This window comes from Tiliqua scincoides, chromosome 1 (assembly GCF_035046505.1).
Source record: "Tiliqua scincoides isolate rTilSci1 chromosome 1, rTilSci1.hap2, whole genome shotgun sequence".
In the NCBI taxonomy this organism is placed as follows: domain Eukaryota; kingdom Metazoa; phylum Chordata; class Lepidosauria; order Squamata; family Scincidae; genus Tiliqua; species Tiliqua scincoides.
The window spans coordinates 215,108,209-215,136,160 of NC_089821.1; the positions used below are offsets into that span (position 1 = coordinate 215,108,209).

Here is a 27,952-nt window from a genome sequence, read left to right on the forward strand (position 1 = left end):
ACAGTACTTAGGATGGGGTGATCTACTGCAGATCCCAATCTCTGTAATCACCTTTATTAAAAGATTTTATTTTATTTTTAATCCTGTCTTTCCAAAAAAATGTACAAGGTGGCTAACAATACAGTACAATAGATATGCAAAAACCAATAACACTACAAAATATAATGAAATTTATTCCAGTAAACTAAATGCAATATGTATTTTGTCAACTCTGGTTTGGCAAAGTTGCAATGCTAGCATGATTTGGTTGGCACAGACTTATCATTAACTTTTCAATCAGATTTTTCTCCTAGATGCAATTTTCAGAAATATAATGGTTTTACAGTGTTTGGTATATAAATATGTATATTTTATATGCTACATATCATGTAAATTACTGTAATTTTACAATTATTTCCTTTATTTGTGGTATAGAAGTGCATGAAGAGGGCCAGTTCTCATGATCACCGTGGCTGTGGAGGTAGCCAAGTGCTTGTCAGTAGGGTACACAGTGCTTTTAAGTATGCTGCTGCAAGTCACCCTGACCTGCCTGATGATAGGATGATATGTATCCCCTGAAATCCTAATAGGCCTAATAAGCATGACTCATTCTATTCTTTGTTATATGTAAGGAAACCAGTAACAAAACACTATCTGTCAAACCTTGTCTGATTTCATTGTGGTTTCATTGTATCAATAGAGCAGTTTCTGCCCAGTTCATATTGTAGGTAATTTCATTGTTTCTTGAAATGCTTTTTGACTGACAGAGGCAGAGCTGGAAGATGTAGTGAAGTTCTCCTTAAGGCAGGAGAACAGGCAGTTCTCCTTAAGATCTGAAAGTGACTCGAGTTCCACCTAGATGTCCATGGTGTATATGCACTACTTTTTCTCCTCTTCCCACTTCACCTCCTCTGGTCAACCAGTTTTTAATGGGGTGGTGAAGCAATACAAATTCCAGCAAAAGCTACTTACTGAACACAGAAGTGGGAGGAGAGTGTGCCAAGTGGCTTTTCAACTTGATGCTTTCTGGTCTGGTGTTGCCTTGCCATTTCTGTTGTTGGTACCTTAAACCGTTTCTGCCCAATGTTGCATATATGTGGGCTGGGCAGAAATTGGTTTAACAGGGAAATCCTATCGTTTCTCCCTCCATAGTGTGCATCCATGCCAAATCAGATTGCCCTGCATGCTGGGCGGGGGGGGGGGTAATTGGGAGGGGAAAGGGAAAGTATTTTCCCTTACCCCTTCATAAGCCCCACGACCACCAGTGGGTCTCCTCAGACCTGCACCAGCTCTTTAGCTGGCTCAAGTCTGAAGAGACAAAGGGGGGCCTGTCACTTCTTTCCAGAGGGAATAGCATCCACTGGACATTTCCCAGGCCAGATGGCACTCTCTCCTACCTTGACATGATCCCAGCCCTCTCCTGTCCTGCCCTAGTCCTCCTCACATCTCATTTTCCCACCTCAGTAACTTACCGGTTGGTGGACCTTCTCCCACCACAGCATGTGGGGTCGTCTTTGGTGGTAGACCAGAAGCAAGCAGCTATCTGTGCTTCTGGATTGGCACCTGCAATGCTGTAAAATGCATTACACCACCAGAACACTACTTCTGGCAGTGGCAGTGTCACTTAAGAGTGGCTTGTGCTTCATCTTTTTCTTGAACTTAGTTTGTGATTACATGCTTTTATTGTTAGCTGCATTGAGCACTTTCAGAAGAACAGGACAGAAAAGCTGAACAATGCCCTTTTTTAACAGAGATGGGCAGCCTTCAGGCTTGGAGAAGCTACTGTTTCAGTCAACAGTCAACAAAACCTTTATTAGGCATAAACATTTGATGGGTGAAGACTCTGTACAGAAACTGTAGAGAGAATAGAAACCTAAGCAGTACACAAGTATATGTATATGTGCGCACCTATGTGTATACTACTGTTATTTTCTACTCAGGCTTTACTTGGAGGCTTATAAGCCTGAATCAAGTAGGGGCTGTAGATCAGTGAAAGGCACCTCTTTTGCATGCACAAGGTCTCGGGTTCAGTCTCCAGATTGGACAGAGAGAAGTTCATGTCTGAAACCTTGGACAGGCACTGCCAGTCAGGGTCACCAGTACTGATCCTGGTGGACCAATGGTCTGATGTGGAAGAAGGCAGCTTTCTAGGAGTAAAATAGTGGTGCTGGGCGGGTGGAGTCTATTGCAGAATGATGACTCGGGTAGCCAGTTACCTAGTGTATCATCATGCTTTGTGAACAAATCACCTGCATTTCCAGTCAAAGGCAATCAATTAATATTCATACTCCTATGTAGAAACTCCAAAACTGCAAGATAAATTATTGGGAGTCAGACTTGCTTGTCAGTCTATTTCAGATTTACCAGTAGATCCCAATCTGTCTTCTGCTTGCCCCTTTAAATTGCTTTCAGCTGTCAACAAAATTTTCTCCAGTCTGGTTTTCTACTGGGTGGTTGTCATTAAATTGCCATCATGAATATTTGAGAGTGCATTTTTAATTTGCATAGTGCTTCACAATCTTTATTGTATTTGCGCTCATGAAGGCCATAGGAGGCAAGACATTATTCCTCCCATTTTCCAGATGGGTCCTGAAAGGAAATGAGGTATCCAGATAGCACAGTGAGTTGAACTATGAAGTCTTGCAGATCAAGACAAGGACAGGATGGAAAGTAGGCTTGACTATGAAGTTTCTCAAAAATCATGGAACTTGAATGCTTGTCAAAGCAGTCATCTCTGCCCATAGGACTGTTTTTGCCTCTTGTTTTATCAATCTTTTACTCAGTCCGGCAATATTCATTTATTTGAAATATTTGTATTTCAAGCAGTAAAGAAAAATATAAAACAATTAAGAAAATAAACAAAACAAACGTTTCTGCACTCTGTGAATCAAAACAGCTTGGTATCGAAACCTGTTGATTTCAGCATCCCATTCTTGTCTCTTCTCCATATCATTATCTGCTCATTTCATGAACCTAGTCTGGATTGTCGGTTGCAGGTTTGGCAAACTACTGTAATTGGAAACTTCTTGCTCCAAGTTAACTTAAAACAGGTTGCACCATGTTGCTCATTTTGTGGCATGCTATGAAGTCTTGGAAGATGATTAAAAGACTACTTACACTGGTGTAATCCTGCACTGTAATCCCAAAAGTAGGTATTTGAATTACTCCCTTAGTTTAAGTAGAATGAATGAGTCAGCAAAGAGCCAAATTACCATGTTGCAATAAACTACTTGCAAGTTTTAAATAGATTTTGCTCATGCATAACCATGAGAATGCCAAAGTAAACATTCCCTTATTTCCTTGTTCTCTTAGTTGCCAATACAGAGTATAACTGTAAAAAAAACTTGCCCTTGATTTCTGAAATAATTGGCCTCAGGCTGCGTAAACAGAGAATTTATGAACAATTAGGATCCAGTAATCAGATTATTGTCCAGACAATACGGACACAATATTTTTAATGCCCTAATCTCATCATATTTTAAATGTAGAAACTTGTGGACAGAGGATATGATCGAAATGAGTTATTTTGAGAGCAGATGTACAAAATGCAGTAGTTTAGAACAGGAGAGGTTCATCAGATTACGCTTAAGTTTTCCAGCTCACACGGTGTCATGGCTGCTCCTCCCATGGGGTAAGTCTGCATCCTGGGTATGACATCTTCCAAGAATGAGTAATGAAAATAGGTGCGATATATCAATTTAGTTGTACAAAAGGGAGGTTTCACATAAATCTATAGGTTGCTTCACCTTCCAAAGTCTTCAGGGGGTCCTTATGGGGGCTTAACTATTTCCCCACCTTCCTCAGATGGAGACCCTGGGCATCCTGTGGGGATCATGGGTAGAGTAGCACTAACCAAATGTGCTAGGTTGGCATGTGCATGGTTCGGTGGGCTCATGGGTTGTTCTCTGTGGAGGCCATAGCTTTTCTGGGATGTGAAAGAGGGACCTCTAGTGTGGCTCCCCAGGGTAGGACCTGGCCTCCCCTCCAGGGGGTTGCTGCTCTTCTTGGGTTCACAGAAAATGCTGCCAGCATACCCCACTACCCTCTTTGAGGTTCTGTTGGGCCTCTCTCTTCCCCCCCCCCCTTTCTGGATTTCGCTGGACTCTCCTCCTTTGTCCTCTTCAGTTCCTCCTACCTTGCCTCTTCCTCTTCCTTCCTTCTAGTTCTCACTTCCTCTCCATTTTCTCCCTTCTTCTCTGCCTTTTTCCCCCTCCTTTGTTCCAGCTCTGGCTTCTTTTTTGTTCCACCTCTTAGTCCTGGATTCCTCCTCTTTCCCTATCAGCTTTGGCTTCCTCCTTTCACTGCATTTACCACAATCTTATCTTTGTTGTTGATTGAATTGTGTAGTGTGGTCCCTGTAAATCAATCTCAGTTTATTTAGGGCTCAATCCTAAAAAAACTATCCAGCAGTGATACAGTCGAAATGCAACCTCAAGATAAGGAACAAACATTTTCTTATCTTGAGGAGGCCTCTGTGACTGCCTCCCCACTACAGGATGCAGTGCACTCCCCATTGGCATGGCTGCATCAACACTGGAAAACTGAATAGGATTGGGCCCTTAGTCTGTAGGAAGCTGTCAAAAGTTATACTCCAATGTTGGACTTTAAATGTAAACTCCCACTGAAATGGGCCTGGTTTACCAAAGCAATTCAACGAATCTTAAGGAATGAGTCTTCCCAAGCTGTTTATTTCACATAAGCTCTTCTGTGCTCTTCCACTCCATTGTCTTTTCTCTTGCATGTAGAAAAACAGTTTTGCAAGTGCAGCTTTGTTCAGAAAATGACTTATGAGGGATTAAGGACCCCTCTGGCTCCTCCAGTCAAATTGTGCAGCTTTCCACAACTGTTAAATATAAGTATTACTACTGTCAATATATAAATAAATAATATTGTTAAATATAAAAGCTATCCAGGGACTGCTGTATCTGTTTGCTACATAGTGGCTAGCTATGTAGTTGCATAGCTCTATTTATGCAGCTTTGTTTTGTGTTCATATTTGTTGGAATGGCAGACATATTATATATAAATAAGGATTTTTAAATTGGGAAATCTCTCTGCACAGTTCAGAGGTGTTTTGTGACTTCTTGTAGTTTATTCTTTTTTGTTGTTGTTATCCCCATCATAGAGCTGAAAATATGCTTACCTAGTATCGTCTGTGATCATGTCCCCCTCTAGTGGCAAAGCCCTGAAGAACACTGTACATAATGGCTCTGTATAAACCCAGGTTTGATTCTATAAACCCAAGTTTGATTCAGCTGACTTATTTCTGTATAGGTATGCACTTTCAGTTATTGGTGCACAGAGAGAAAAAAATGTACATCCTGTATTTTGTGTCATTGTCTTCAGTGGTTCCTTTCTGAATGTGAACAGTAGTATTGAAAGAGGTATTTTTATCTAGGGCAGATCCCATTTAGGTTGAGAACATAATGAACAGTTTCCCAAGTTCTTTCAACGTAAAATGCCAATGTCTTCTTAAAATGTCACTCCATTATGTGCTAATTTTGGTTCCTACTTAGTGCCATTTAGGCTAACTTTTCCTTACTTGTGCCTGTATTATTTTAGGAGAGCCATACAACTTTTTGCAATGAATTAAGTCCAGTAAAATCTGTCATCGAGCTGGCCATCTTGTTACAGACAACCCTACTAACATTATCCTGAAAAGCACACTGCTTGACCATTTTTGTGAAGTGACTACTCATTTTTTCACGGGGGGAGGGGTTGCCCCCCAAATCTGTTAAATCTGTTCCAAAATAAAACTTGGGACAAATAGAATGCTTTATTGCAAATCTTGCAGAAAAGAAAATCTTGGTTAGATCCTGCCCTGCTGTTCCTTTTCATTTTGATTTGTGTCTTGTACAATGTGTTTGCATTTCAGGAGAGCATGAATGGAGTAAGAATGGTCATATCGTGTAGTTATACTACTTCCCATTTAAATAGTTACAGAATATTTAGTGTCTGGGTGAGATCCAGGTTAATACATCAACAATGTGTCTACCCAGTATGATCCTTAGATCATAGATAGATTAGTCTTGTGATAGTGTACTGGCCGTTATGGTTAAAGCACTTCAGTTGTAGTGTGAGTGTTTCTGGTAATATGATACTTTCATAGCCAAGTAGTGTCCTGTTGACAGGAAAATTAATTGATGTTTGAGCAAATTACAACTTGACATTGTTTTTGCATTTCTTTAAAATTAGTCATGGAATTTGGCACGAGTGGGGATGATCGTCTAGGGTTTCATGGTTCTTAATAGCCTATTTAACTTTTTAAAAAATTCAGAAAGTTGTTCTTTCCTGTTCTGTAGCTAAAAGTACAGAAAATGATTTAAAGAGGTTAAAAGAGAAGATGTTTCAGACCTCATTGATAAATTAAAGATCAATAAGTCACCGGGCCCTGATGGCATACACCCAAGGGTTATTAAGGAATTGAAGAATGAAGTTGCAGATCTCTTGACTAAGGTATGCAACTTGTCCCTCAAAACGGCCACGGTGCCAGAAGATTGGAGGATAGCAAATGTCACGCCTATTTTTAAAAAGGGAAAGAGGGGGGACCCGGGAAACTATAGGCCGGTCAGCCTAACATCTATACCGGGTAAGATGGTGGAATGCCTCATCAAAGATAGGATCTCAAAACACATAGACGAACAGGCCTTGCTGAGGGAGAGTCAGCATGGCTTCTGTAAGGGTAAGTCTTGCCTCACGAACCTTATAGAATTCTTTGAAAAGGTCAACAGGCATGTGGATGCGGGAGAACCCGTGGACATTATATATCTGGACTTTCAGAAGGCGTTTGACACGGTCCCTCACCAAAGGCTACTGAAAAAACTCCACAGTCAGGGAATTAGAGGACAGGTCCTCTCCTGGATTGAGAACTGGTTGGAGGCCAGGAAGCAGAGAGTGGGTGTCAATGGGCAATTTTCACAATGGAGAGAGGTGAAAAGCGGTGTGCCCCAAGGATCTGTCCTGGGACCGGTGCTTTTCAACCTCTTCATAAATGACCTGGAGACAGGGTTGAGCAGTGAAGTGGCTAAGTTTGCAGATGACATCAAACTTTTCCGAGTGGTAAAGACCAGAAGTGAATGTGAGGAGCTCCAGAAGGATCTCTCCAGACTGGCAGAATGGGCAGCAAAATGGCAGATGCGCTTCAATGTCAGTAAGTGTAAAGTCATGCACATTGGGGCAAAAAATCAAAACTTTAGATATAGGCTGATGGGTTCTGAGCTGTCTGTGACAGATCAGGAGAGAGATCTTGGGGTGGTGGTGGACAGGTCGATGAAAGTGTCGACCCAATGTGCGGCAGCAGTGAAGAAGGCCAATTCTATGCTTGGGATCATTAGGAAGGGTATTGAGAACAAAACGGTTAGTATTATAATGCCGTTGTACAAATCTATGGTAAGGCCACACCTGGAGTATTGTGTCCAGTTCTGGTCGCCGCATCTCAAAAAAGACATAGTGGAAATGGAAAAGGTGCAAAAGAGAGCGACTAAGATGATTACGGGGCTGGGGCACCTTCCTTATGAGGAAAGGCTATGGCGTTTGGGCCTCTTCAGCCTAGAAAAGAGACGCTTGAGGGGGGACATGATTGAGACATACAAAATTATGCAGGGGATGGACAGAGTGGATAGGGAGATGCTCTTTACACTCTCACATAATACCAGAACCAGGGGACATCCACTAAAATTGAGTGTTGGGCGGGTTAGGACAGACAAAAGAAAATTTTTCTTTACTCAGCGCGTGGTCGGTCTGTGGAACTCCTTGCCACAGGATGTGGTGCTGGCGTCTAGCCTAGACGCCTTTAAAAGGGGATTGGACGAGTTTCTGGAGGAAAAATCCATTATGGGGTACAAGCCATGATGTGTATGCGCAACCTCCTGATTTTAGGAATGGGTTAAGTCAGAATGCCAGATGTAGGAGAGAGCACCAGGATGAGGTCTCTTGTTATCTGGTGTGCTCCCTGGGGCATTTGGTGGGCTGCTGTGAGATACAGGAAGCTGGACTAGATGGGCCTATGGCCTGATCCAGTGGGGCTGTTCTTATGTTCTTATGATTTACAGCCCAGTCCTCAGCTGCCTTGTTTGTGGGGCTCCTGCAGTGCCAAAATGGCTACTGTGGCATCCTAAGTGCAACCAGGAAGCCGGCAGCAGCTCCTTCCCCCAAGTAAGGGAATCAGCTCTGCAGTGGGGTGACTCAGTTCCCAGCGCGGGCTCAAGCTAGACCAACTCTGGCACTGGGTCAATGCTAACTCCTGCAAATGTGCCTTACGCACATTTGTGACAGTGCATACTGGTGGTAAGCCGACACATATTGCTTAGGATTGGGCCCTTAATCTTTCTCTGTGGTTAGATTAAGGGGACAGGTGTCAATCTGTTTTAGATAATTGAGACCCAAACCACACATGCAGAAATCTATGGGAAGTAGTAATGGGCAATGTGGATGCAAAATGTATTAGGATTTCTTTATCTCATGGGTTTCATGCTATAAAATATCCCAATATCTTTTTCCAACTCATCCTCCTCCTAATCTGTGGGTTTGGAGTCTTCCATGTGGGTTTTTGAACATGTAGGTAAAAAACTCACATGGTTCTTCATATCTGTGATGAGTTTGGTAGGTGAGAGGACATCCTAGACTGGCTGCCAGCAGAGCCCCTCTTCACCACATCTCCTCCTCTTATTTTCTGCTTTAAAGTGCATCTCCCCCTTGCTTGCGGAGAGTAGGATTGATAGCAGAGAACACAACTTTTGCTTTAACTTTTGATTTATTTGCTTAGGACCTGGGGGAAGAGAAGGAGGGAGAAGCCAACAATGCTTCAGTCCTCTTCCTTCTGGCTTGAGTGAGGTGCCTCTTGTTTTATACTAGTTATACCTACTCAGAAGTGAACACCTTGTGTTCAGTGGGGTTTACTCCCAGTAGAGTGTGTACTGTATAGAATTGCAGTTCAGGTCACGGTGGGAAAAGCTAGCAATTTGTCATGTAAACTACTGCTTCATCACTTGCATTGGTTTTCTGGATGAAAGTGCCTGCATGAAATATGTGGCATCATTCCTCATGCAAGTCTTCTATCCTCCCCTCTCCCCCACTCGATTCCCTTAACAGAGAGGCTGTCTTCAAAAATATGGCTTTAAGGGGTGTGTGTGTGTGTGTGTGTGTGTGTGTGTGTGTGTGTTGGTCTGTCGCTCCTGCTCATAGGAGTAACATCCTCTGGTGGGAGGAGGGGATTGTCAGAGGCAGTGGAATTCTTTGAAAGTAAGCGTGTGCCCAGCGAAAATTTCCTTTGGCCAAACAGCTCCACTTGACACCCCCTTGTCAGACAAAACACAGGTTCAACCTCCTTTCCCCAACAAAAAAGAAGATGGCAGAATGAGAGGTGTGGGTGGGGGGACAGACACAGAGGGAGGAAAGGTATCTCTGACACAATTCTATCCATAATAACTCAGAATTGTCCCATTGTGTTCAATGGAGCTTACGCCTGAAAAGTGTATTTAGGATGGCAGCCCAGGCAGTTGGGCACTTTTGGTGAGCGCAGCACCGGTGCAGGGCAGCATAGAACTTAGCTTCAAAAAGCTTTAAACCTAAATCTGAGTATCATGGAAAGCCTCTTATTTACTTGTTCCACTACTAATCCATTACTTCCATATAACTAGAAGGTTCATCACTAGGAAATGGAAGAATAGGTTGATATGCTAATAAATGAACAGTTGGAAAATGCCAGAGATTTGGCCTAGTTAAAATACTGTAATACTTTTCCCTAATACAGAAATTATCAGACTCCTTCAAAGAATAAGATCACTGAGTATAATGTGTTAAGTGCTTTATTTTTTTAACAAATGACTTCATTGAATCTTGTTTTGAACTGGAGATCACAAAGATGGCCTGCTGCTGCTAAGTGATATTTTGTTTAACTTTTGGTCAACACATGACTGAGAAAAATTCAATGGCTGCTAGTCAGAATTCTTTGCGTAACTTCTTGTTTTGTGTCTGGTTTTTAAATTAGGGTACATGTATCCTTTAGAAGAACTTGACACTGACTTTCCCAAAGTATTTAAGCTGTACAGACCTTACACATTGTCATAGGGTACAGTTAGCAAAATTTCATGCTTTTCTATACAGTAGTCATTTGTTAGCTGTGCTCCTCTGTTGCTATCATGAATGACATTGTTCATGTTTTAGAGGGGTAGGGTGTGTGCAAAATAGTTTGTAATCATATCCTGAACTTGTAGAAAAGTGCTGTTCTGCTCAAATGTACCGGCCTCAGTATGAGAATAGTTTCCTTTCTTTATGTCCCTCAGGTTTCACTAAGCTGGTTTCAGCTGAGATGCCAGATAAAACACCCGAGGGTAAAGAAACCTTACCCAGGAATAAAGGTCAGTATTGTTTTCTCTTGAGAAATCTTTCTTTTTCATTTTCTCAGAATACATATTGTAGGAAAAATATCAACTTTTCTTTTGCGGAATTGGGTCTATGAAACATTACTTCCCCCACTTCCTTTACCAAACATTTAGTTCCCCTGATTCTTAGGAATGTGCATCTTGTACTTTTATCCATGAAAAGTGAGATGACTCAGTGGCTAGGGATATGGTAGGTTCACTTTTTTTTTTGAGGAATGATGGGGTGGCAAAGAGGGAAGTAAGAATCATTAGACTGTAACTATGCTATTTTTATTTTGGCGCCAGAACTGAATTTGATTCGATGATGATGATGATACACCAAGTTGCCACATTTTGACCCGTGCTTCAAATCTGGTTACTTTAAAACTCCAAGATAAAATGGCCAAAAAAAGTTAACATTGCATTTTTCATGATCTAGACATCGTTGGCTGTGTTATGCTGGCAGAACGCATGTTCTGTTGGCATGCCGCACATGCTTTGTGGCTGCCCCACATGTGACTCTGCCAGAGAGCATGTTTTGTCCACTGCGAGAAGCAATGTACAATTGGGTCTGTGTGGCAGCAGATGCCCACTGCCTCAGGTGAGGCTGCATGGGGGTGGGGGGAAGCAGGGTGGGGTGGAATGGGGTGCTGATGGGTGGGGAGGAGGGCAGAGGGTGGATTAGCAGCAGCAGTGGTGCTTGCCAAATCCTGACCCCCCCCCCTTCCTGGGCCTGATCTGCCTTCACAGGTCAACATGGACTTGCGCCAGTGATATCAGTGTCAGTTGACCTACTGAACCTGCAGAGACCTTCCCCAGGGCAAGGGAACAAATGCTTCCTTACCTTGAGGAGGCCTCCTGAGGCTGAAACTCCCCCCCCCCCGGCACAATTCAGTGAATGTCATGCTGGCGCTGCTGTGTTTCCAAACAGGGAGTTGCAGTGGGTTGTACTGCAAGCTACCCTGAGGGGGAACCCCTTGGGATCATTTGGTCTTGTGTATCATTCTGCTTAATGACAGAACATGGCAGCATCCTCACACATGAGGTGCATAAAAGTCCTTGTGGACACATAAAAGTGTGTGGATAAAAGTCCTTGTCTCAAGGACTTAAAAAGATGGAGGAATTTTACTCCAGATACTGGTAATGAATTTCTGTTATAAATCTCCTCTTTTGCTTTTTTAATATTATAAACTTCCAGGCGTGACACATTATTTTCAAATGAGATATTCAGATTTGCCACCTCATATGAAGTTTTTGTAACTTTTATCAAATGTCTGCAGAGATTATGTTAATACAGTAGAATTGTGTGAAACAAGACTTCCCAGATGCTGTTGAGCTATTCCCACCAAACAGCCAGTTGATCTCTTTTCCCCATAGGTCTGGTTGTGTTAGACTTCTGTTAGTAAACTTAACTTGCTGTGACTGCTCGATCCAGTAAGGAAAGGTTTCCCTTTCACCTTGAAAAATATTGGGAGATAAGCTTTGACAGTGAACCTGCAAGATGCAGAAAGCTTCCTTAGAAGAATGGGGAAAATATACCGTAGACACTTGCCCATAAGTTGACCCCACAGATAAGTCGAGGGCAGGTTTTGAGCCAACAATCATGGAATTTTCTATGACCTTTTCTGTGATACGTTGGGGGTTAAACTTAAGGGGGTGTCTGACTATAGTTTTGTCTGATTTTACCTGAGGCCAGATCCTGAAAAATAACCTACCACTAATTGTTACAAAAAAACTGTAGCCTCTAATTTATTAAAAACATAGTAAAAGATCATAAGATACATTTTTATTCTTTTTAAATTCTGGCCTTCACCACCTTTTTGTAAACACTGTCAGAGTAAGTACACTGTAAACTACATACCAGTAAAACAGTGGTTCTCAACCTGGTATTCCTGTACTTCCAGGGACACTCAACAGGACCTTTAGGGGTACTTGAAAAAGAATGGCAGAAAAAGGCAGGTCATGCTCCAGAATGCCTTGCAAGGACCAGCAAGGCAGGAAGGGAGGCAGCTAGTTGGCTGTGAAAGCCCCACCAATAGCTAGTTTTTGGTCATCAATTCATCTATGAACCAGTGATTGAAAACTAGCACAGTAAAAAAGCTTGAAACATAATATGGAAAGTGATCAATCACCCAGAATTTCTCAGCACACTTCTGGTGCAAAACATTGCAAAGGCAGAGTCTTCTGTTCCTCAAACAGATAAAAAGAGAAAACACTGTGATGAATACATGAAGTCTGGGTTTTCATAGAGAGGAGATGAGGGCTTGTATTATTACAAACATTTTGCTAATATGAAGGGTACACATTTATTATTGCCAAGGGATATGCAAGTGAAAAGGGTTGGGAACCACTGCAGGAGATCCATGAATCAAATTCACCTTTAAGGTGGACATGAGGAGAACCATCAAAGACACCTTTAACGTGTCTGGTGTGTTAAGCCAGAAGCTCTACATACAACAACCTCTACGTACAACAATCCATAACGAATAACTGAGAGTGTGCAATTCAGTTCACAGCAGAGAGATGAGATATTTGCAACCCTTTTTACTCAGAAGTAGACCCACTGCTTTCCATGGGTGTTATTCTTAAGTAAGGGTGCACTGAATTCTAGCTTGGCAAGGAGGATCCCATCCTGGTGTTTCAAAAAACAGACCTGCTTTGCAAGCATTTGCCAAGCAGAACCAGGCTGCAGCAGAAGGAAGGAGAATAAAAGGTTAACTTTGGCTGGAATGTCCCTGGAAAGTAACTATAGCAACTAAGGAGGTGCCTGCCTGAGCTGAGCAACAGCTCATCTGAGAAAGGAAACTATTCAGAGGGGAAATCTGCCCTCTGATTGTCATGGAGATAAAGCAAAGTGAGAATTGGAGCTTGATTACTTGGCAAAAATTTCATTACTATAGGAGAGTATCTACCATAGTTATAAATATGTTGTATTGCCATTTCTATAGACGTCTGACAAAGTGTTACCTATTAACTTCACCTAATTGTAGCTTGATAACATAAGTCATCTATTTTGGCTCCTGTGCTGTTATCAGTATCATATTGTAAATATATTCAAACAAAGAATTATAGTGTTCCAGATTTTTATTGCTTTGTGGACTTTGACATCTTTGTTTGAAAGTTGTGGACAAGAATGGATGAAATTGCCTCAAGACACTTCAGAATGTTTCAGAAATGGAAGATGAGGTTATTGAGTTATTTTAAGTTTCTACAGCCTTAAAATTAGATTATATCCTATGCTAGGAAAATTGCATAAAACTTCAAAGGTGAAAATATAATTTTTTCTTTTTTTCACAATTTATCTTCCTTTAGTAACATTTGTTGCTATTTAATAATCCAGCATCTTGGCTGTTTTAGTACATCATTTGTTTCCTTGCCAACTGATTATTGGAAAAGTGCCTATATTGTTGCCTATATTTAGACTTAAATTTGTCTTGGGTTTTCTCTCCACTCTTGGATATGTGTATTTTGCTTGCTGCTATAGATTATAGATTGTAATAAACCTCTTGGCTTATCATGTGGGTCTAGACAAGCTCATTTCAGTATCTAGCAAGCAATGAGTCATGATAGCTTGGTCCACCCGCTCACCCCCCCAAACACAGGGAAATTAATGTTGCCAATTTGGTATTGGAGTTGGGACTTGCAAGCCAAGGAGCCAGCCAGCCATAATGAGTGAGCAAAAGCTTGAGATGAAAAGCTAATACTTAAGGCTACATTTCAAAATGTAAAATGTGCACGAATAAAAATGTAAAAAATGAATGTTACTACTTTTGCAAATGTGTATTACAGATACGCTAGTTAGGAAGCCTAGATTAGCTCCAGCGTCCACTGTGTACTTTCATTGGCAAAGCTGGGATTGTGATATGCAAAATCATACATTTAAGGCCAGGATTTTAGAAATAGTGGATTAGGATGATAAATTTACAGCTGTTCTGCATAATTTCACACTGCAGAGAAACTCAAGGGAATGTTTCTCTGTACAAAACTGTCCCTGAACATAGAAAACTAAACATAATGGAAAAGTGTTCTAGCCTGACAGTTGAGTTTTCTATGCATTGGAGTGTGCATGTGTGTGTGGTGGAATGTCCCATCACATGAACCTCCCACAGCCTGAAATTCTTACAAGAAGACTGAGGGTTGCTGGCAAAAAGATCAGAACTACATTGAGCTTTCAAACTTCAGGTACTAGGTCCTGGAAGGAAGGCTAATTGACTGTTTGATTTTAATGATCTTTGTTTTGCCATGTTTTGTTTAGCAATAAACACAAGGCAGTTAATAACATAACATAAAATACAATAAGAAAATTACTGTGCAATATAAAACAGTTTTATCAGTGAAACCATACAGTGCTTGCTTATAAAATACAGTATTTCCTTAACAGCTTCGCAAAACCAAAATATTTTTGAATGTCACTTAAAAATTGGACAAGGGAGCCTGTTGTGCTTCACTAGGAAGGGATTACCACAAATATGATGCTGCCAGTGAAAAGGCAATGTAAATCAAATATTACACAGGTCAAAGAGCAGGACCCTCAGTGTCAATCTGAGGACCCAAGCAGAATCATACTGAGAGTATATGATCCTTAAAAGGACCTGATCTCAGACTGTATTAATTGTCAACAGATAACTATGCCTATAACTAAACAGCCACCAGGTAGATGGGACTCATTAGCCTGGGAAGGCAGCTCATCTGAGAGAAGGAAAACTCTGATCCCAAACCTCCACTGCCTTGTGGCTACATCCAGTTATGGAAAAGGCTTCAGGAGTCAACCTCGAGACAAAATCCGGAGCCGGAGTCCCTGAGGCAGTTCATGGCTGAACACAGTCATGTTCTGGCAACTCCTGCAACGCCGCTGGAACCAACCGTATTGGCTTCTGCCTTTCCATTGGACCATTTCAGCGACGTGGAGAGGGGGGATTTGCTGCATGGGTAACAGCCTATCCTCCATACCTACTTTACCCAGGCTTTGCGCACTAGAGAGGACACTCTGTTCCAGAACCACCATTCAGAGCGTGACACCATAGTCTTCTGAGACTGAAGGATGCCAACAAACTATGCCTACATCTTGTTGGTGTTGTCACTCTTTTAATGAAATTTGTTTTGTTTGGTCAAGATAAAAAAGATGCAAAATGAAAATCTCTAACACCCTTCTGATTCACATCTTTGTTAAACCATTATTGCAGCCATACAGATTAATGAACAGAAGTGAGCAAAAAAGAAAAAAGTTGTGTAATCACTGGAACTTGGTCCTTGACTTTGAGAGTCTCTCATTGGGCTGGTTGTTTGTTCTCACTTATTCTATCCAATCAAACCATTTCAATAAACAAAAAACGACCTATAAATCTTACTGGTCTAGAATTATCTCATCAGAGCTGAAGTTCTCTATGTGTGTGGGAGGGAGGGAGGAATATGTGAACCACTTTTGAGAGGCTTAAATACATTATCTCATTTCTTTATCATAGCTTAGAAACCCACTTCCTCTAGTTGACATATGTTGCCCTACTCTTCCGTGAAATGAAAGTACATTAAAACAGCCCTGTTGGATCAGGCTAAAAGTCTGCCTAGTCCAGCCTCCTGTTGCCCACATTCCTCTGGAAAGTCCACACACAGGAGATAGAGACAACAAATTCCACACTCTACTGATGCACTGTGTGAAGAAGTACCTCCTTTTGTCTTTTCTAAAATTTCCGGCTTTAAAAGGAAAATCCAGTTTCTTTGAATGACCCCTGTTGTAGTATTGTGAAAGAAAGAGAAGAAATTCCCCCTCGCTACATCCTGCATAATTCTTTCAATCTCAATTATGTTCTCCTTTAATTGCCTTTTTAAAAACTAAAAATCCCCAAACATTGTAGCCTTTCCTTGTAAGAAAGATCCAGTCCTTGGCTCTTTTTGATTGCCCTCAATTGCACCTCTTTCTGCTCTATTATATTCTTCTTGGAGTGTAGTCACCAGAATTGTTCACAGTATTTCAAATGTGGCCACCCCATAGATTTGTGCTGGGTTATACAAAATAATACAGGCACCCCCCATATCCATGGCGGTTCCCCCCATGGATATGGGAGAACCCAATAGAAAGTTACAATATTCCACACATGCCCTGCCATTACCTTCATTTTTCTTCACTAGCAGTGGAAGCAAACAATTTCTTAACATACATTTTCTTGGTTAATTGAGGAACTCAACATGCAGGCAAGCAGCCTGTGTGCTTGATGGATGCAGCCAGAACGTTAACAGGAAGCAAGTGCTCTCAAGTGTGCAGGCTGCCTGCCTCCATGGCAGTTTCCTCAGTTAAGCAAGAAGCAGTTCCTTTAATTGTTTCCTGCAGTTTACCTGGAACAGGTATGAAACTGACCAGACTGTAATTTCTCAGATTCCCCCAAATCCTTTTAAAACATTGATGTAACATTGGTTACCTTCCAGTCATGTAGGACAATTTCAAGGATGTTACATTTTACACTAACACATATTACACAAGGTGGCGCTTGATTAACTGGCATAAATTGAGGCTGGGAAGCCAAACTGGCCGCAGCATCAGCTGCACCAAGCCCCTGACTCCTCTGGACAACCAATAAGCTGCTCAGATATTCCCACCTCTATCCCAAGTGCAGAGGGTGGCTGTGTAAATGGCAGTGGGGCTCAAAGTGCCCCACTGGAATTTTTATTAAATGTGAAATTGCTGAGCCTTCTGACTTCCTTAAGAACTCTTTAATGCATGCAGTGACAGTTTAATTTTTAATACACTCCAGGTTTCCCAGACTGTGGGTTGGGACCTACCAGTGGGTTGCAGCCTGATGGTGGGTTGTGAAACAGAAACTGGCAAGCTGATAGTTGTTTTGAGCCCTATGGAAAATGAAATTGAGCCACAAGTGTGAAATTTGCCTCAGTCCACTTTGAAGTGCAGACCAAGAGGAAGCCAATACCAACAGAATGGTCCTGATGTGATAAACACAGGTCCCAAAAACAAAGGCCCCCCATCTTCCAAGCTGACAAGGAAACTGTATTGAGCCCTATAGAAAACAAACCTGAGCCACTTTTTTGGGTTTACTCATGAGTAGGCAAGTGTGTCTTTGCTCCTCTCAAAGGCTAGATGAAGAGGAATGCAAGGCTCCCACCATAGTAAAAAGGTTAAAAGCTGGTAAGGGGACATTGTGGATTTTTTTAGTGTCATTTTGAAAAGTTGGTCCCAGTGTTAAAAAGTTTGGAATCCAATGCTCTACAATCATGCCCTTGTCACTTCTGTTTGATTCTGTTCATCTGACTTTCTCTCTGAGAAGTTCAGGCCTGGGTATCTTCCCTAGGTTTTCTGTATTGAAGATGATGCAAGTAATGGATTCACCTTCTTTGCAATCTCACTAATCTCTTTAAACTTGCTTCTATTTCCTCCTTATTTCATGGTTCAAACAAGGCAGGTTTCCTAACCAAAATGCAACTTTGGATAGAACTGCAAGATTAGATTATTGTTATGCAGTGTATCTGAGACCATTCTTGATCTGTCAAGTCTGGTTCATGCGTTTTTACTTAGTGGGATCTTCTTTCTTAAAATTGTCTAACACAGTGTTTCTCAAACTGTGGGTTGGAACCCACTAGGTGGGTTGTGAGCCAATTTCAGGTGGGTCCTCATTCATTCAATGTTTTATTTTTAATATATTAGACCAGGGGTGTCCAAACATTTTGGCAGGAGGGCCACATCATCTCTCTGACACTGTGTTGGGGGCCAGGAAAAAAGAATGAATTTACATTTTAAATTTGAATAAATTTACATAAATATATTAGAGATGGAACATATGAATGAATGAAGGTTTTGCAGTAACTCAAGGTCTATAAAAGGCCTTGCACAAAGCAAGGTCAGCCTTTCCTTTGCTGCACCACAGATGTGAAACAGCAAGTAGTGGAGGGAGCCCTCGCTCCACAGCTCCGGTGAGAGGTTGAACAGTCGTCCTCACACTGAGAGCAGTTGAGTTGGGCCAGCACAGGCTCCAGCAAGTCTCTGGAGGGCCAGAGGCTCATTGGAGACTGGGGGCTCCCTGCGGGCTGGATTGTAAGCCCCCAAGGGCCGCAAGTGGCCCCCGGGCTGGGGTTTGAGCACCCCTGTATTAGACGATGCTACCATGGTATGTGACTGCATTTAGGGAAATGTTACAGACCTGTACTTTTAACAAGCTACTATGTACATTCTTTTAACAATGATAGTAAATGGGACTTACTCCTGGGCAAGTGTGGGTAAGATTATAGCCTAGGATTGTTAAAAATTTTCCTGCTTGATGATGTCACTTCCAGTCATGACATCACTTCCAGTGGGTCTTGAAAGATTCTTATTCTAAAAAGTGGGTTCTGGTGCCAAATGTGTGAGAACCACTTGTCTAACAAAATGCTTTAATTCTCATATTTCATTGCGTATTAGTGTATAAATTGTGATCATGATTGGCATTAATCTTCATACTTAATTTATCATTGCCCTCCAAGTCTAGGCAGGCTAGAAATGTGGCGCAAGTGCTGCTATTCCAGCAGAAGTTTGCAGATTATAAACATTGGCATAGGGTTATTGCTTGCCTCACACTTGCCTATTTCTACCAGTAGTGGGAAAGTTACAGTAATTCTGATTGTCAAGGTAATTTATATAACTTAAAGCTGGTACAAAATTTTTAAAAATTGTATTGAACCAGTCTGGAGCTCAGCTGCCAAACACAATCAACTTACAGCTTGAGTCATAAGAGACACTTTGCAGTTCCAGGCATTTAAGTTTCTGTCTGAGTGCAGCTTCTATTATGGCAGGAAATCCTGACCTGCTTTCCTGTTGAGGTTGTCACCAGGCTATTGCCAGGCTCTTTCCTTTTTAGGTGGCCACTTAGTGGCATGTTGTAAACTAACAAGGCATTCCTATTCCTATAGTAAGCCAGAAAAGCTTCTCACCTTCCTCTCAAAACTGATTTTCCCAGATTTTGTAGGGCAGCTAATTAAAACTCAATTTGAGTATATTTTTCCATCTTCCTGAGCAGCTGTAGAAGACTACGACTGTAGGAGACAAATGTACTAAAATATTGTGTATTACTAACATTTTAGGGCTGGCTTGGAAGCTTCATGCCCACAAGTCCAAATAAGCTTCATCAGCCCTGCCAGCCCAATTAGCCTTTTCTTTTAAATCACATTTTATGATATATACTTTAGATTGCTGCAGCTAAGGAGTAACATTTCTATGTAGGTGAAAATCTGAGGTACACTTCTGATACAATAATTTAAAACTAGTGTAAAATGTACCTTTTGCTTTTCTTTTGCCTACATTTTCTTGATACTGTCTAAAATTTGCATTTTAGTGATATCTCCTGCCTTCTCTTGCATTCTATCTATATGTTAAGTATATGCCTCTATATACTTAGCCAGATGTACAGTAAGGTGATAGATTCTGTGTGTCAACATGATCTAATGTACACCCATTTTTCCCCCTGAGTTTGCTGCAGTAGAGCATAATGAACCACCAATGTAGCTAATCAGCCCTATTTAGCCAGACAGTATGTCTCCTGACATGCCTCATATTGTAGCTCTTCCATATCATTATCTGAATGCAGAGGAAGTTTGAGAAAGTATTTGCTGCTCACAATGTGGCAAAAAATGTTTTTAAATCAGGAACAAGCTTGCTTTTGCCGCCATCCTTTAATCCAATGCTACCTGTCTCTTATTAAAAAGGGAGATTAATACTCTCCAGTAGTAATTTATTCTTTTGCTCTACTTCTGGACAGTGCCTCCAAAAACTAACAAATGCACTGCAGTCAGCTGAACTGGAGGGAATTCTGCTGAGTCATGCTCAAAGTTGTAGGTAGTTTTCATTTAATCCCCAATCCTAGTTTAAAAATCTCCCAGGGATCTTTTCAGTAAGTAAAATCTTGCCCCTTTGGACACTGACTTGTTCAAAAGCCCAGGCACATCTTATTATCATTGTGTTCATATTGCTTGGCTGTGTGCTGTTTGACTAATATGTTCACCCATCCTTTTCTTATCATTTTGCTACATACAACAAATCATGCAATGTAAACTGAACTGCAGTTGGTGACATCTAAGAGTGTAACTTTATTATCAGTTGTCTGCCTAGCACTTCGTTACATGAGATTTTAAGATCTACAATCTTGTGTAGATATTTCCAGTGTAATGTTCCAATTCAAGTTGGAGTTTTAACCAAAGGGGTGAATTCTGGTGCATGAAAGAATCAAACTGCAATTTATTGATCTATTTCCTCCACATAACTCTTGTAGAATTGTTTATAAACAAGGAACTAGGGATGGGCAGTGCCCCACCAGTTTGATTTGGAATTGACAAACTATATATTTACTTACACATTTTTACCCCACTTTATCTCCTTCTTGGGCATACAATAAAAATATAAAATTACAATAAAATAAAATACTATTAAAAAAAATATAAGCATTATAAAAATTTTTTAAAATATCTTACCAAAAACAAACTGATAAGACTTTGGATCTTTCCAAACCCAATTTCAGTCTGTCATAAATAGCAAAGTTAGAAAAATTGAAGCCTCAAGTAATGTGTGGGCTTTAAAAAAAAATCAGCTGTATTAAATGCTCTACATTCAAAATTAATAACAAAACTTATATAATATTGGGTGCAATTATGGAGAGGATCCATGTAGAACTAAGAAAAAGTTTTCCTTGGCACTCACCAATATTTATATCCTGATGTACGAAAACGGGTAGTGAGCTTTTGACCCTCCAAACCGTTTTACTTTCAGCTAACTCACTTTATTGAAAACACCGTCTTTAGCAGGGTGGCTACCAAGGCAGACTTCTTGTAACCTGTTTGAAGTTCTGAGAAGAATATTAATGACTGTTCAAAAATTAATCTTTAAAAAACACAATGGTTGCCATGAGTTTTGTCTGGCTAGTGTCCAATCAGTGTTCAGCATTCCAGTCAGCTGTGATCTAATGTTCCTTTAATCCGACCTTCACAACTTGCATCTTTGTGAGTATAACTTCAGGGAGAGAGGAGAGGCGGGGAATATCTAAACTCAACACTGAGCCATGAGTGTGTGTGTGTGTGTGTTTAAAAATGCTGTTTTAACTTAAAGAAAATTGTTTCTGATTCTCAAAAGAGGAATGTGACTTTTTAACAGTGTGGGCTTTTAAATAGGAAGCACAATTCATACATTTGTTATTTTTAAAAGTGGTATAGATAAATAGTGGGTAATAAGTGACAAGTAAGACACAATAAAATTGTAGAACACTTAAATCAAGGTGGAACTGCCAAAGTTGAAGCAACATTATAGCTAATAGTAGTTCATATGTGGACTACTGGCTTCAGCTTTGACATCAGGAAAATGTGAGATTCATTTCTGTTATCTAAAGAATTTTTGTTTAGCCTAGCACTTGCCAATCTGTAACAATTGAATCCCTGAATTGTTTTTAACTTGATCTGACTTTTAATCTTGTCACTTGCATGCACGCATGTGTGTGTTTAGATTTTATGTGCCTGTATGCCTTGTGGATGTTTACTAAATTGATAATGTAAGACCAAAGGCTACTATTGCCGTTTTGCCTCTTTCTACCTTTCACATTTGTGTCTTCTGTTGTTTCCTTTATCTCTTGGGTAGCCTTTCCTTCTCCTTCAAGTCTTGTGTTTCTTTGAACCATCCTAATCTCATTTTAACCAATGCTGTTTAGCCACCTTGCTCTACACTCCCTTGCCAATGCTGATCATAGTTCTGGGCAACTTTCCCTTCATCCCATGTGGTCTCTGAACATTCTTGTGTTGCCTGCATCCTATAATTCAACAAAATAGCATATTGTTTTACATGACACAAAGTAATGACACCCAGTTAAAGTCCTGTAGACTGGTTTGTGCATCTGCTCAGGCAGATCAAGTGAGATCTCTCACAGAGATGTTAGTAAAAGTCCTGCTTGGGCTACTGTGGAAGGAACTTGGCAGCCATAGCACTCTTTAGACAAAATACCGTAGATACCCAGGTATAGTTTGTGAAATTTTTGCCAAGTAATCAAGCTCCAATTCTCACTTCGCCTTATCTCTGGGTCAATCAGAGGGCAGAGCCTTTCAACTCTGAACAGGTTCTTTCTCCTCTAAGCTTAGGCAGGCAGCTGGTTAGTTGCTATAGTTGCTTTCCTGGGACTTCCAGCCAAAGTTAACCTTTTATTCCCCTCCGTTCCCTTTTGCTGCTGCAACCGGATTCCCTTTTGCAAAGGCTTTTCATTTGGCAGAGGTCTTTTTTTTTTTCAACACCAGGATGGGATCCCCTTTCCATTTGAAGCAGCAATTCCCAGGCTACAATTCAATGCAGCATTACTTAAGAATAGCACCCATGGAAAGCAGTGGGTCTACTTCTGAGTAAAAAGGATTGCAAATATATGCAGCTGCATCTCTCTGCTGTGAATTGAATTGCACACTCCCAGTTATGTGTTCTGGGTTGTATGTTGTATGTAGAGCTTCTGGCTTAACACACCAGACACCTTAAAGGTGGTTTTGATTCATGGTTCTCCTGCAGTGGTTGCCAACCTTTTTCACTTGCATATCCCTTGGCAATAATAAATTGTACCCTTCATATTAGCAAAATGTTTGTAATAATAAAAGCCCTCATCTCCTCTCTATGAAAACCCAGACTTCATGTATTCATCACAGTGTTTTCTCTTTTTATCTGTTTGAGGAACAGAAGACTCTGCTTTTGCACTGTTTTGCACCAGAAGTGTGCTGAGAAATTCTGGGTGATTGATCACTTTCCATATTATGTTTCAGCTTTTTTACTGTGCAGGTTTTCAATCACTGGTTCATACATGAATTGATGAGCAAAAACTAGCTATTGGTGGGGCTTTCACAGCCAACTAGCTGCCTCCCTTCCTGCCTTGCTGGTCCTTGCCTTTTTCTACCTGCCTTTTTCTACCATTATTCCATTCTGTTTCAAGTACCCCTAAAGGTCCTGTTGAGTGTCCCTGGGAGTACATGAATACCAGGTTGGGAACCACTGATTTACTGGTATGTAGTTTGCAGTGCATTTACTCTTAGTGTTTACAAAAAGGTGGTGAAGACCAGAATTTAAAAAGAATAAAAATATATCTTATGATCTTTTACTATGTTTTTAATAAATTAGAGTTACAGTTACAGTTCTTAGGTAACAATTAGTGGTAGGTTATTTTTCAGGATCTGGCCTCAGGTAAAATCAGACAAAACTATAGTCAGACACCACTCTAAGTTTAACCCCCGACTTATCTGAGGGTCATAGAAAATTCCATGATTGTTGGCTCAAAACCTGCCCTCGACTTATCTGTGGGGTCGACTAATAGGCGGGTATCTTCGGTGATCATAGTATGGGGCAGTGTTTCCCCGCATTTTTTATTGCAGCCCTAAGTAAAAAGTATTTCTCAGTCTGATGACACATGACATTAATAGTTATTGATATTAAGCCATTTCTGCCCAATGTCGCATATACGCAACAGGGATCAAATGTGTACACCTGTGAGCTGGGCAAAATGGATTAATATTAATAATAAATGCTATGGAGCACATGGGAATGACATCACCATCACGGAGTGCTGAGAGGAAGGCTGCATGTGGCTTCAGTTACAGGGAGCATTGCTTCCTATAACCCTCAGGAACATCTGTGCGACCCTCATTTGGGTCCCAATATCCGGTATGGGAGCCATGTGTATAGGGTGTGTAGTGGGCTCTTGTCAGCAGGCCTTGCCCCTGATCTGCATGTGTTCATTTGATTGCCTGCAGGGAGCTTATTCTCATGTAATTCTAAGTATGCAGAGCTCTTTTTCTGCATGATCAGAATCCTGAAAAACAGGATTCTTGGTTATGCTGAGGTCTGCATGCTTAAGCTCCCTCAGATGATCAGCCTGGATGCATGTAGATTGTCCTATGTACATTCACTCGATACACTTGTATTGCCTGAGGAATTGCTCAGCTATCCCAGGCTTCTCATTTCTCCAGCTTGCAAACCATGTGAAACACAACCTTGTATGGTGTGTGAGTGTAGAGCAAGATTGTCTAGACATTCTCAAAACCTAATTAGAATCTAATTAATTTTAATTAGTGATGAGAAAATCTTCTCTGTAACCACTAGGGGCACAATCCTAACTCACATTCCAGCACAGATATCAGGGCAATGCAGCTCTGAGGTAAGGGACAAACATTCCCTTACTTTGAGGAGGCCTCTGTGAGTGCCACCCAACTACAGGATGCAGCACATGCCCCATTGGCACTGCTATGCCAGTGCTGGAAAGCTGGTTAGGATTTGGGCCTAAGTGGACTTCTCAATTTGGTTTTTATGCTGTTGTAATAAGAAACTCCACACCAAATGGTAAGGCTTCTCTTAAAGGTGCCTGCTGGAAGCCCTTCCTGCAATTCAGGGTATGTAATACACTGAGTATTTTATGCACCAATTCTGTGTACCTGCCTGTTTCTATTTATAGATTGTGAAGTGTCTTGATAAGCTGACAGTACAGTAATTTTTAAAATGTTCTAGCATCTTGTGTTCATTTGAAAAGAATCAGCATAGGTTTGGGGAATGGGTCACTAGTAAAAAGTACTAAATGCATGTAAGACGATACATATGTCAAAGGGATAATATCAAATATCTATTTCTAAAAATAACCTTGATTTTACTATGTTGTTTACCCTCCGTAGCAGCAATTTATATGCAAGTGGCATAATGCAGCTGATGTTGATCTGAGCTCCATATATTGTTTTCTGAGGGCCACTTCACTGTTACAAAATTGTTGCATGGAAGCCACATCTGGGTAGGAAATAATGTATGAGTGAATAGCTTGTAGCTGCTATTGAACATGCAGATTCTTTGCTGTAGAGATGATGTGATGGGAAGGTTTGATTTGCTAGGGTGTGAACAGTGTGAGTATACTAAGCAGTGAAAAACCCCCAAGATTTTTGAATGAATATAAATTAGAGTGTTTTCAAATGAATGGATATGGATTCATTCATATGAATATGAATTTCTTAATCAAAATTTTTTTTGTGCAAATGTTGTGTGAAGCTATAGCCTCATAGACTGTGATGAATGTTGCTGTTCTAAAGATTTTAGATCTGGATCTTTTTAAATCTAGAACTAAAGTAATAGATTAATAAATGAATCTAAAGCTATTAATAGTCTATTATATGAACTATAGGATTTTGACCAGTTCATAGGTTTCCTTAATTGTATGTAAATAGAACACATAGCCTTGGTAAAACTGCCATGAAGGTATCTTGTTGGCAATATTTAAAAATAAATTGTTTAATATACTATTGAAAACAAGTTTAAAATTGTGAGAGATCTCACTTTTCTCCCATTGCTTATTTTATTTTTATAAACATATTTTTTTTTGGCGGGGGGGGGGGCTTATTTTTTAGTAAGTCTTATTGCTATGTAGAAAACACAATGCAAAGGAGAAGAAAAATGGACTCTGACCCATGCGCTGCTAGCTTCTTAAACCAATGTGTGTTGAATGAATAAAGCACTTTTCTTTATAATCTTCTAGTCCCAGTTATGCTTGGTATTACTGGAATTGTTTATGGACTAATATTTCAGAAATAAATTGGCCTTTGGTCTTGTTTATCTCTTAAACTACCATATCTGATTGGGGTGGGGTGTTTGAAATGGTTCCTCAGAATTTTTAACCTTAACCATATATCAAATAAGTATATATTATAAACACCCTCTTTGTCCTAACAGCATGTTCTTCAAAACACCCCACCACCTTCCTTAGGCTGCAGTCCTAACCACACTTGCCTGAGAGTCAGCCCCATTGAACAAAATAGGAAGGAGAGATTTGTCTGGGTGGCAGGCAGCATTATGCAACTCACCAAAAGTTGAGTCAGCACCCACTTGTGGGTCGAAATCCACAGTTTGAGAAACGCTGTTAACATAAGAATGTAAGAAGAGAGCTGCTGGGTCAGGGTCCACCTAGTCCAGCTTCCTGTATCTCACAGTGGCCCACCAGATGCCTCAGGGAGCACACACAAGATCACAAGATACTTGCATCTCGCTGCCAGCTCCCTGCATCTAGCACTCTGTTTACACTCAAAGACACCAGACTGCAGTTGGTTCAACTTGTACTACTTTAATTAAACACAGTGACCAATTTTTAATTTATGAAACCTACTGAATATACCTTCCCTCCCTCGCCAGTCTGGGGTAGGTGAAAAAACTGACATCCACAGCCAATTGGAATGACAGAAAAAAATTCCTACCCAGCCCTCATAATGAGCGACCAGCTAACCTCAGACTGTATATACCCACCATGGCTTGTAACCTGTGATGGGGTTTTCCTCCAGAAATCTGTCCAATCCCATTTTTAAAGGTGTCTATGCTGGATACCATCACCACATCCTGTGGCAAGGAGTTCCACAGAATAATTACATGGTGGGTAAAGAAATATTTTCTTTTGTCTATCCTAACTCTCCTAACACTCAACTTATGTGGATGTCCCCTGGTTCTGGTGTTGTGTGAGAGAGAAAAGAGCATCCTTTTATCCACTCTATCAATTCCCTGCATCATTTTGTATGTCTCTATCATGTCCTCCCTCTGGCACCTTTTTTCTATGCTGAAGAGTCTCAGGTGCTGCAGCCTTTCTTCATAAAGGAGGTGCCCCAGCCCAGTAATCATTTTGGTAGCTCTTTTCTGCTCCTTTTCTAGTTCCACTATGTCCTTTTTAAGATGTGGGGACCTTAAACTGAACACAATACTCTAGATCAGGGGTCTCCAAACGTTTTGGCCAGAGGGCTGCATCAAATATCTGGCATGGTGTGGAGGGCCGGAAAAAAATCTAAATATAAAATTTAAATAAATAAATTAGAGATTGAACTTAGATGAGTGAATAAATGACTGAATGGGCTCATTCATTCAACTCTCTGGCCTTCAGAACACCCTCCAGACACGATCAGAGCACAGTTCTGGTCATGTTCAGCTGAGTGGGCCAGAGGCTTTCAGGAGACAAGAGGTTGGCCACGGACTGGAAAGAGGCTGGCTGGGGGCCGCATCTGGCCCCCGGGCTGGGGTTTGGAGACCCCTGCTCTAGATCAGTGGTTCTCGCACATTTAGCACCAGGGCCCACCGGGACAGAATGAGAATCTGTTGGGACCCACTGGAAGTGATGTCATGACCAGAAGTGATATCATCAAGCAGGAAAATTTTTCACTATCCTAGGCTGTAATCCTACCCACACTTACCCAGGAGTAAGTTTCCTTTACTATCATTGTTAAAAGAACATACATAGTAGTTTGTTAAAAGCACAGGTCCATAACATTTCCCCCAATGCAGTCACATATCATGGTAGCATCAAGTCTAATATATTAAAAATAAAATATTGAAATGAATGGGGACCTACCTGAAATTGTCTCGCGACCCACAGTTTGAGAAACACTACTCTAGATGCAACCGTACTATCAATTTGTACAATTGCATTATAATATTAGCTGTTTTATTCTCAATCCCCTTTTTAATTATCCCTAGCATGGAATTGGCCTTCTTCACTGCCTCCGCACATTGGGTTGACACTTTCATTGAGCTGTCCACCAGCACCCCAAGATCTCTCTCCTGAGCTGTTGCAGACAACTCTGCATTAGCCTATATGTGAAGTTTGGATTTTTTGCCCCAATGT

At 40.9% G+C, this 27,952-nt stretch overlaps 1 protein-coding gene across 1 annotated transcript in view; it reads left to right on the forward strand.

The window, feature by feature from the left end:
- PLEKHG1 (pleckstrin homology and RhoGEF domain containing G1) overlaps positions 1–27,952 on the forward strand; it is a 146,263-nt gene that overhangs the window by 30,507 nt on the left and 87,804 nt on the right. The window contains exon 2 of the mRNA XM_066615658.1: positions 10,263–10,337. Within this exon, the coding sequence (XP_066471755.1) occupies positions 10,289–10,337 (49 nt within the window). The 5' untranslated portion in view covers positions 10,263–10,288. The remainder of the gene's footprint in view (positions 1–10,262; positions 10,338–27,952) is intronic.